The sequence below is a fragment of the Leptonychotes weddellii genome, unplaced genomic scaffold (assembly GCF_054177405.1).
Source record: "Leptonychotes weddellii isolate Sample4059 unplaced genomic scaffold, ASM5417740v2 HiC_scaffold_2936, whole genome shotgun sequence".
NCBI classification, from domain to species: domain Eukaryota; kingdom Metazoa; phylum Chordata; class Mammalia; order Carnivora; family Phocidae; genus Leptonychotes; species Leptonychotes weddellii.
Genome location: NW_027888901.1, coordinates 2,041 through 13,023, shown reverse-complemented (window position 1 = coordinate 13,023; position 10,983 = coordinate 2,041). Strand labels below are relative to the sequence as shown.

The 10,983-nt window shown below is 42.1% G+C and overlaps 2 protein-coding genes across 2 annotated transcripts; both read left to right on the top strand.

The window, feature by feature from the left end:
* Window positions 1-2,087: 2,087 nt before the first annotated feature.
* LOC115940574 (hemoglobin subunit gamma-like) lies at window positions 2,088-3,543 on the top strand. The gene is made up of 2 exons (XM_031026955.2): window positions 2,088-2,604; window positions 3,409-3,543. The coding sequence occupies exons 1-2, from the start codon at window positions 2,341-2,343 to the stop codon at window positions 3,541-3,543; spliced, it is 399 nt and encodes a 132-aa protein (XP_030882815.2). The 5' UTR covers window positions 2,088-2,340.
* A 3,820-nt stretch (window positions 3,544-7,363) lies between these two features.
* LOC145715758 (hemoglobin subunit epsilon-2) lies at window positions 7,364-9,227 on the top strand. The gene is made up of 3 exons (XM_006732249.3): window positions 7,364-7,681; window positions 7,793-8,015; window positions 8,870-9,227. Exons 1-3 carry the CDS (start codon window positions 7,590-7,592, stop codon window positions 8,996-8,998), a joined length of 444 nt encoding a protein of 147 aa, XP_006732312.1. The 5' UTR covers window positions 7,364-7,589; the 3' UTR covers window positions 8,999-9,227.
* Window positions 9,228-10,983: the final 1,756 nt, after the last annotated feature.

Here is a 10,983-nt window from a genome sequence, read left to right as displayed (position 1 = left end):
GGCACCTGGGTGGCTCAGTCAGTGGAGCATGCACCTCTTGATCTCAGGGTTGTGAGTTAGAGTCTCATGTAGGGTGTAGAGATTACTTAAAAAAAATAAAATGCTGCAGCAACTAATGATGTATGGTGACTAACATAACATAATAAAATAAAACAAAATTAAAAAAAACAACAACAAAAAGAAAGAAATGGGAAGGATGGAAGGGTGCAACAGCTGTGGACAAGGAGGAGTCAGCAAGCCTTGGAAAGAGGTTGCTCTGAAAGCAAAGAGAGAAGCAGTGGTTACAGATGACTGTCGGACTCACGGTCTGTGTTTCTGGGAGCATGGGGAGGTTGTTCACAGATATGAGGGATCACAGAAGTGCATCAGCCTGAAGGAGAAGAATTAAGAATCACATTCACTTGTTAAGGCTTTCAGAGGCTTCGACATCAGCCTTTGAGCCATACTTCTAAGAGAGGCTCTGCACTGAATACATCAGATGTGGTTAAATATCTGTTCACACTCAACCCACAAAGCTCCACGCTTGAAGAGACTCTAATCTGAGTTTCCCTTAGACTCTTTGCCTTATGCATTTATTCCAACAAAAAATGTTCCCATCTCATCATTAGGGGGTGAGAATTCACAAATTTTTGCTTACAGCTCTAAAATAGCTATTGAGTTGTTATAAATTTCATTCTCCTGGCCTTTAAACTTTTTGAGTCTCCATCAATGAATAGACATAAGCTTCCCATGAGATCATCAGGACTGAAAAGATTTTTACAATTTTATAATAATACAATTTCGGACAATCTGTTATGTTAGGAGAAAAATAATTTGAAGATAGAGATTCCCTCAAATCAAATTCACAGGTAACTTCTTGATCTCCATTTTTATTCGATCAGCAGATCTCTAGTCTTAGGGGCAAATAATCAAGTCAGATTTACGAAGCTTCAAGACTCCTGATCAGATAGCATCTGAGATCATGCATCACTTTCAGAGAAAAAACAATTAGTATGAACCCTGACTCTCTCACATTGGAAGTGTGTCCTGTCAAAAACTGTAGCTAATTAAAAATAAAATAAATTATCTAAAGTGTAATGATGTCACAGCTATGACTACGGGGACTATTAGAGAAAAAAGAATCTCTGCCCCTTCAGAGTTTTATTTTATTTTATTTTATTTTATTTTGTTTTATTTTAATTTATTAATTCATTTGACAGAGAGAGAGCAAGAGAGCACAAGCAAGAGGACAAGCAGAGGGAGAGGGAGAAGCAGACTCCCCACTGAGCAGGGAGTCTGATGCGAGGCTCAATCCCAGGACCCTGAGATCATGACCTGAGCCGAAGGTAGATGCTTAACCACCTGAGCCACCCAGGCGCCTTTACCACACATGAGAGAAAGCAAAAGAAGTGCTTCCTGATGTAAATTCTCAGACTAAGACCAGCTGAAAAGTGGACGCAGCATTTATCAGCATTGGCTCTTTAAAATCAGCACAACCTGCCAGTGAACCTTCTACCATTGTTTTCATCGAGATGGAAGAGCTACACCAAACCAAAACCCTGGGCCCCTAGCTAGAACACACCCTTGTGCTGTGGGAAATATACATAGTCAGTTGTAGACGCAAATACAGAGGTAAACCATTTTTCCCAGAGGAGCAGACATGCTTTACTTTAAATGGGCACATAGATAATAAGATGTCTAGTCCTATATTTTATTACCTAACATTATTCTTGCAATCAAACTGATGCTTTATGGGAACCATTTCTTCCTGACTATGTGAGCAATAGGGATCATGGCCCAGATTTGGCCCACAAGAGATCTAGTCAAGGTCAATAGATCACTATGCCTGTGGCAGTCACTGCTAACTGAAGGAGACTTACACTGAAACCATCATGACTGGTAACCAAAGAACTCTAAAATCTCTGAATTTGTAATTAGCTTTAAATTTTTTAATTTTTGTTAGCTTTAATCGAAGGACATGTCTGGGAGAGTGACAAGAATTTCAGGGAAGACTGGCAAAGAGCACCGAAATTTTCTATCGTGGGATGGAGAAAGAATAGCTAAAAGAAAAAGTGAATAGAGAAATTTTGCATAACTGAGTTGAACAGGGAACAGCACATATTCAGTGGGGTGGGGGGACTCCAAAACGCTATCACAGATGTAAGTTACCACAAAACTCTTCTGTGTCTAAATACCACAGCTGTATTCAGAGTCTAGGCTTAATCAATAGCCTCATGGGATTGGGGGAAACAATGAGACAGTAACTCATGCATGGTGAATAAAAGGCCACATATTCTAGCAGCAGGAAATAGCTACTTTTGACACATCTGTGATTACCAGTAAGCTCCCAGACCAGACACCATGGTTCACTTTACAGCTGAGGAGAAGGATATCATCACAAGCCCATGGGGCAAGGTGCATGTGGAAGAGTTGGGGCAGATACGTTCTCAGAAACATTTCCTCTGCCTCTGCCATCATGAGAAACTCCAAGTGAAATTTCGTGGTAAGAAGATATTGACTTCCTTCAGAGAACCTACAAGGAACCTGGATGATCTCAAGGCCACTTTTGTCCAATTGAGTGAGCTACACTGTGATATGCTACAGGTAGATCCTGAGACCTTCAGGGTGAATCCAGGAGATGCTCACAACCTCTTGCTTTGAACCTTGTGACAGCTCAGACAATTGAGCACCGATCTGACTGCAGCCAAGGATGGCTGTGGGAAGGGGCATATTGGAAACATTGGCATTGAGGGGACAGAACTAAAACCAAAGGGCCTAAGGAGTGCTTCTCAAAATCTGGAGGGACTTCTTTGAACTCTTATTGGCTTTTAGAAGAGACTTATACAGAGGTGAGGAAAAGCGACTATGGGTAAGTGCAATGGTCTGGAAAGAACTTGAACTTTACTTTTTATGTTTCATTTTTCCCTCCTGGAGGCAGAAAAAAACAAGGCCAAGGAGAAATAACTATGCAGGCTTATGTTGGCTCCATATAAAGAAGGAACCTAGGGTTCACGAATATATTGTTAAGGTTATTCATATATTGGCTGGATATTTGTACAAAATTGTTCCAGAGACCCGTTTCAACCTTACATCCTACAAATCCTGAAATGGGGCAGAGTGTCCCTGAGGGAGGGAAATGGCAAGAACATGGGGCTTGGAGTGCGTATGGAAAGAAAGCTGTGAATTTTTGTTTTTCAGCCCACAAAACACGAGGTTGGTGGTGGTGAGAAGAAAGAAAAAGTGAAATCATGGTCACGTATTAGTCTTGTAGGGAGAACACACTTGTATTTAGTGACCGAGCAAGATGCCAGGCATGAGGGAAATTGACATCGGCGTGGTTCTGAATGGGAGTTGGGTGGCCAGGTACCTGGAGGCCCACCTGGGACTCTGTTCATTGTATGCATTTATTACCTCTTGCCGCCTCCACAGCTCCTGGGAAACATGCTTGTGACTGTTTTGCCAGACCATTTTGGCGAGGAATTCACCCTCCAGGTGCAGGCTGCCTGTCAGAAGATGGTGACTAGAGTGGCTAACGCCCTGGTCCACAGAGATCCAGTAGTGTAGAGTCACCAGGAACAGCTTTATTTTCAAACAATAGCAATGGCAATGGTAGTGTTAATAACAGTAGTAATAATAATAATGGTAATAATAGTGCTCTGCTAAAGAATTCTTCAGTAATTGTCTTCAGTTCTACTTTTCCGATTGCTGTTAAACTTGTGAGAACCCCAGGAATTATATGTTGAACTGTAAGTGTGAGTGTGTGTATGTGTGTGTGTGTGTATGTGTGTGAGTGCACAATTTCCCCATTCAATTTTTGTATGAAGTAAAGATTTTGGCAAGAAAATAAAATAAAAAAACAAAACAGGGCAACGAAAGGAATGTATGCCTGGGACATACACCTGGGGAGAACATACACTTGGGGGCTCTTCAGGTTAAAGCTGAAGACATGCGGAGGGACTCTGATGAAAGAGGATTGGTGTCATGGGACAAGAACTACTCTGAACCAGACAATTATATGGGCCTGAGTGAAGACTCCAGTGAAGACCAAGGATCTGGATGGCCGTCGAGTTTCAGTGTGGGGATTCTTCGTTGGAAAATTAACCCAGATCTTAAAAGGTCAAGGTCCAGGCAAGGACTGTAATTCCATTCTCCTGATAAGAAAGAAGTGTTTTCTAAAAGCAGCTGGTTTGTCACAAGCCCTTGTGAGGATAGATTAGGGATGGGAGGAGTTGGAAGTCTGAACAGCAGATGACTCTTTGAAATCAACTCCAAAGAACTGGCCTTGGGCTTTATGGAAGAACTTTGTGGTTTAAGTGGTCAGAGCTACAGAGGAATGGTACATTGCTTACATGCCATCAGGAGAGACCATGTCCCTGGGGCAGATTTGCTGCAATGTTTCAGAGAAGGGACAGCCCTCTGACGTGCTCAGAGAGGAGGGGATTTAGGTGGGGAAGAGGCTGAGAAGGCAGCTCAGTGCAGCACATGAGCTCTACTAAATCAAGAGGAAAAGGAAAGAAATTGCATAGAGCAGTTGGGGAGGATAGATCACAGGAATTTTTGTTGGGCTGGAAGTTAATTTGGGGTTATAAGCAAGGCTGTAATGTAATAAACAGGACAGTTAGAAGATTAGCCCTGCTGTGGGTGCTGAGTAGATTAGCGATCATAGTAATGCCACTTTTACAAATCTCTACTGGTTTCCCATGCCTTAGGGTAAAATACCCGCTCTACCCTCATGTGGCCTGGCCAATCTCTCCAACTCTGCTCCCTCCCACTCTTAACATCTCTCTCACAGACCTTATAATGCCTTTCTCTAAAGGAAATGTCAAGTTTGTTTTTTCTTTCTTTCTTTTTCCTTTTCTCTCCAGCCCCTGAGTTTTGCACCTGCCCTTGCCTGCTTCTGGGAACTCGTTTTGCCAAACGACTTATGCCTGGCTCCATCTTGTCATTAAAGTCCCTCTTCAAATGTAACTTCCTTTAGGACCTCTATCCTTATATTATGTTTCTCTAGTCGCTTGCTACTATGTCGTCAGATGCATTTTTTTTCTTGTCATATAACACCCATCTGAAATTCTCTTCTTCATTGATTTAATTATTAGTGTCAGTCTCCTCTGCCCCCTAGAATGTGAGCTTGATGACACTATATACACTGTTTTGTTTTTCCAAGATTCCCAGTTTTTAGAATGATGGATGGCATGATTGGCTTCAGTAGATATTTGCTTTTTATTTTTTTTACTTTTTTATTTTTAGATTTTATTTATTTGAGAGGGGGAGAGAGAAAGAGAGAGCATGAGCCCGGGAGGAGGGGCAGCGGAAGAGGGAGAAGCAGGCTTCCTGCAGAGCAGGGAGCCCGACACGGGGCTCCATCCCAGGACCCGGAGATCATGACCTGAGCTGAAGGCAGACACTCAATTGACTGAGCCACCCAGGTGCCCCGATATTTTAAATATGTGATGAATGACTGTAAAACTGTTAGATGACCATGACGATGAGCTAACACTGATGTGATAAGCTTCCAGAAAACAGTGGGAACAGTGAGCATGGAAGTCAAGTGAAAGTGTGGAACAGCCATGAAGGAGAGAAATCAAAAAGTCTTGGGAAGTAATTGTCTAGATAAGATGAGAGAAAAGCAGGAGTTAGAGGTAATTGCCAGAATCACCATCTGGTTTGCTGGGAAGATGGGAGGCTGTTTGCCAACATTCAGAGTTGCAAATGCCCCTGAGTCTGAGGGGTTGCAGTGTGTATGCACCTGGGAGACAAGCACCAGGGCCGTCAGAGAGTGTGGACGCTGAGTCGTTCCCTCAGACCACGCCCACGGCTGAGGGGGGCTGGGATTCCTGACTGTGGTCAGAGTTTCCTCGCTTTTCTTTCATTTCATTGACTTTTTCTCTTGAAAAAGGCTTTTTGGGATTGATTCACACTTTTTTTTTTTTTTATATCTCCGTACCAAAGTATTCACATCATCACAGCTTGGGACTCAGAGCTCACTGATCATCCATCAAGTCTGTCATGGTAAACTAGCTCCTGGCACCTTAGCAATTCTTATCCACATTTTATTTTGTTTGTTTTTCTACATTTTATTCTTTTGATCATTTTGCTACTTTTAAAAGATATTTTTCAATGACATTTCTCAAATGCTGCAATTCAATTAATCTTTATGAATGACACAGGTGGAGGTAATAAGAAAAACTCTGCATCTCAGAAGGCACCACAGTAAACTGCCAAGCATAGTAATGGCAGAACAATCCACATTTTAAATATAAGTTTTTTTCCAAGATGAATTGATAAAAGTTTTCACTATCTCAAATGATTTCTTTTCTAATAGCAGAAATTCAACACTAATATATTGAGTCGAATTCTTTAAATTTTAGAGTACCTTTGTAAATACACATGGAGATTATTTCTTTTTTTTTTTTTTTTTTTTTTTAGTGAGATTGGTCTCAGGGAGAAACAAACAAACTCTGAGAAAAAAAAATAAAATAAAATAAGTCATTCCCTCTCTCCCCGGAAGTGTGCCTTGTTTAGAACAATGAATGCTTGTTTGAGATGCATGAGACCAATGTACTTTAGATGACAGGGACAGTAGTGTGTAGAATACTGTCAGTGAAGATTGCCTCTGCCTCATTAGATATGAGGAATAGTTAAGCACAACAAGGAAGTGTGGATCCAGCAAATGCCAAAGACAACTGCCTTAATCAATCATTATTGCCACAGAGTCTCATATTCTCTCCATTGAACATGTAATTTTTCCCAGTACTCAACTGTGCATTTTCTGACACAAATGAGTGGATACATGGTATTGGCCAGAGACACTGCTATGTAGTCAGAGTGGAAAAATGTACTCAAACAAGTACATATATCTTAATAGAACTCAACCACAATCATGTAATACTAGTTCTCTTAATTATCTAGTTTTTACCTGTCCTGTTTCTGAACTGTTGCTAGACTGGAGGCAGGGCACTGTGTCCGTCTTCAGGAGATGGACTCTTGGAACTCAGGTCCCTCTGGTAAACACCAACACAGTTGGACCAGCACCTCAGTGGTACTTGTGGGCCAGAGCATTTGCCACGGCAGCTGTCAGCTTCTGCCAAGCAGCCTGCATGTGTATAAGAACTTATAAGAACTATAAAAGTATAAGCCCCGTTTAAGTTTTAGAAAAAATGGTGACCAAGAAAAGCTGTGGTTTCTTTTATACCCAAGGTGAACAACTGAATGATATCTTGTAAACACCTGACACATTGCCCAACAGATTTCTAATTCTTACCCCTCTTAATTCTAGTCATGCCTCATGGTCAGCCTACAAGGTCACCTCAAGGATAATGGGGTGCGGAGCTTGAGATAGGAAATGCCTAGTAGACGGTGGGGAAAGGACAGCAGAACCCCCTGATAGAGCCACTGAATGCTATCAGAGACCCAGATGTCCATCCTGCTGACCCTCCCTTATCCAAACCCCACCCATGGTGGTGACAACCTACCCTTGACCAATAGTCTCATTTCATTGGGAGAAGCGAGGGCCTGGAAACTAGAAATGAGGAATAAAAGGCCACATAGAGAAATACCAACACAGACTCGCTTCTGGCACACTACTGGTCACCAGTAAGCTCCCAGACACCATGGTGCATTTTACTGCTGAGGAGAAGGTTGCTGTTGTTAGCCTGTGGGCCAGGGTGAATGTGGAGTTGGTTGGAGGCGAGGTCCTGGGAAGGTAGGCCCTGGAGGGGGGCAGAAAGGCAGAAAGTATTCCTGAAGGGGTATTGGTTGGTTTTCTTACCTACTTTGATTTCCCATCTCATCTGTGACTGTGATCATCCCATAGGCTCCTGGTTGTTTATCCATGGACCCAGAGGTTCTTTGACAGTTTTGGCAACTTGTCCTCTGAGTCTGCAATAATGGGCAACCCCAAGGTCAAGGCCCATGGCAAGAAGGTGCTGACCTCCTTTGGAAATGCTGTTAAACATATGGATGACCTCAAGGACACCTTTGCTGAGCTGAGTGAGCTGCACTGTGACAAGCTGCACGTGGATCCTGAGAACTTCAAGGTGAGTTCTGGGCATGCCTGTGCTTTGTCTTTCATCCTAGATATTTGCAGTGGTGGATATGTTAGAAAACACAGGTTGTTAAGTCTGATCCCATAAAAGGATTTTTTGGGACATTATATTTCAAGGAAGGGCTTGCTTTTGGTAGTTAGGTTGTTCCAAAGGTCATAGATAAGACCGAGTAGGGTAATTACTATGACCAGAGGAGGCCACTAGCTGTCTTACATTTCTGAAAAAATACATGTGTGAAGAACACTGGCCAAAACTGAGTTAAATGTTTTTGGCTGGGAGAATACAATTATAGCAAGAACATCTTACTTTTGGTAACTGAAATTTTCTCTAAAAATGATGAATACATTTCTACATGATTCTTGAGTTTAGAACCAGGACTAAGCAAGACAATATAAGAGCAATCTTCAATGGACAGTCTGACCCCCCACCCCCTTAGCAGTGATGAAATGCTCTTGTATACATGGCTCAAGATTCTTTGTCATGTGAGTGTACAGACAATTTGAATGAATGTATTATCTGGGGACTTAAACTATATATATTGAGTCCCCTTACAGTCCTATAATCCTACTTTTAAAAAAGACTGAGTCTCTAGAAAAGAGAAGCCATTCATGGCAATGTTTTGGGCTCAGAAGTTGCCAGGGCAAATGAGAGAAGGATAGAACACAATGGGAGGTACAGGGCTGGGAGTCATATTGATGCCAATGTCCAGCATATTATGGCACACTTTTGTGGGAGCATGGCCCTGAAAGTTGCTCAATCTCTTATCAGGAAGAAAATTGATGTGTCCAGCTTGAAACTTTCTGTTCACTAGACACTGTTTTCTTTTTATCCTACTCTTTCCCCAGCTTCTAGGCAACATGATATCGATTGTCTTGGCAACCCACTTCAGCAAGGAGTTTACCCCCCACATGCAGGCTGCTTGGCAGAAGCTGACAGCTGCCGTGGCAAATGCTCTGGCCCACAAGTACCACTGAGGTGCTGGTCCAACTGTGTTGGTGTTTACCAGAGGGACCTGAGTTCCAAGAGTCCATCTCCTGAAGACGGACACAGTGCCCTGCCTCCAGACCCAACTGTTATATGATAAAAATAAAATAAAAATTGTGCTCTGTAATGAATATCCTTGTCTTCTCTCTCTGTCTTTATCTTTTATGTTGATTCAGCTAAAAGAAAGCACTTCTTTAGGGAAGGGGGTTATTTGGGGAGGATAGAGAAGAGACTCATAAGATTCTGCAAGATAAGAGAGGCTTCAAGGGGCAGTTACTTCTAGGAAGGGAAAATAGACTCTGGAACTGAATAGTGTCTTCAGAACAAGGGAGCAGATGGAGGTACTCTTGGGAAATGCAAGAAGATTGATAGAGTGAGTAGGGGCACGGTAGAACTCCAAGGAGGGGACCTGTCTAGGCTGCTATTTTTATAATCTCAGAGCTTTTTGATGCTATATTTCACTTATATTAAATAATATAAAAAACATGTTTTTATCAGCTGTAATATAGTAGAGATGGAACTTCCAAGAGACCTAGGCAAGGACCATGCTTTAAACTTTCCCTAGTGTTTTCATTGGTATTAATGGAGGAACTATCCCTAAAGCATAAGAACTAACTGCCTTGGTTTGAATCTGTACCTTATCTGTTAGCTCTGTGACCTGTAACATATTTCCGATTTCATTAAGCCTTCTGTGGAGATAAAAGGTCATTTATGTGGGAAAATGACAAATTTAGGAATTAGCATGCTGGGTCTAAGTGACAGAGGAGAAATTGGCCCCTTAAAAACAGTGCAGTGGGGACGCCTGGGTGGCTCAGTCGGTTAAGCATCTGCATTTGGCTCAGGTCAGGATCGCAGGGTCCTGAGATACAGTCCTGCATCAGCTCCTTGCTCAGTGGGGAGCCTGCTTCTCCCTCTGCCTGCCCCTTCCCCTGCTTGTGCTCTCTCTCTCTCTCTGACAGATAAATAAATAAAACCTAAAAAAAAAAAAAAAAGGCAGTGCAGTGATATAGAATTAGGGACACTACTGCCTGGAAAAGAAGCTATTATTATAAGCAAAGTACCAGTGAAATTTCTTGCACACAAAAGTAACATGGTGAATAGGGAATTTTAGGGAAATGGATCCATGTGTGGGTATAGAACTGACAAGGCAGGATCTAACTTGGATCTAGCCATAGGAATGTGCTGTGATTATAATGAAGGCAAAGGACTGAACTTCACAGAAGCGATGAAACTAAGAACAACTCAAGTAAGGGGCCATTGTGGCCAAGATCCCACAGGACTTGGAATGAAGTGCAGTAGAGAGTGGTGAAGTCACCAATGACAGCCGGGTTTCCTGTCTGGTGAATGAAAAGAGGAAAGTCTATTCTCAGGACAGAAAATGCCTAAAAGTCTCTTGTTTGGAGCTGGCAATTGAGCATGTCCACTTTTGTAGCCATTACTTCAAATTCTGTACCCAAGTCCCTGGCATTTCAGAAGTGAAAAGCCAGGGCTTTGGGATTAGCAGTAAAAGATTAAATCCAGCCCTATCACCTTGAAAAGTTTGGTTAACATTTTCCAGCATGAATTTCCTTGTTTGTAAAATGGAATAAACATTCCAACCTCGCAAGTAGGTTCCAAGGTTTTAAGGAGATCTCTGTAAAGTGCTTTGGCTGTCATTATTGAGAAAGTAGAGGTAGCAGTTTATACAATACACTCTGATCTGTTCCTCTGTGCCCTGTTCCATTGTGTTTTCTTGACCTGACTGTATTCTTTATGAGCTCCAGACCCGTATATCTAACTATTTGTTTGATGGTCCATATCTGATTGCTCATGAGTGCATCAAATACAATATGTCCAAAAAAAAAACCCTCCAACTGTTTCCTAATCTATTCCTGCTAATCTGTTCCCCATCTAGGGACTAATGCATCATCCATTGCTTGAGCCTGAAAATAGAGATGGCATTTTTACCACCACACCCCAACTATAATATCATCCT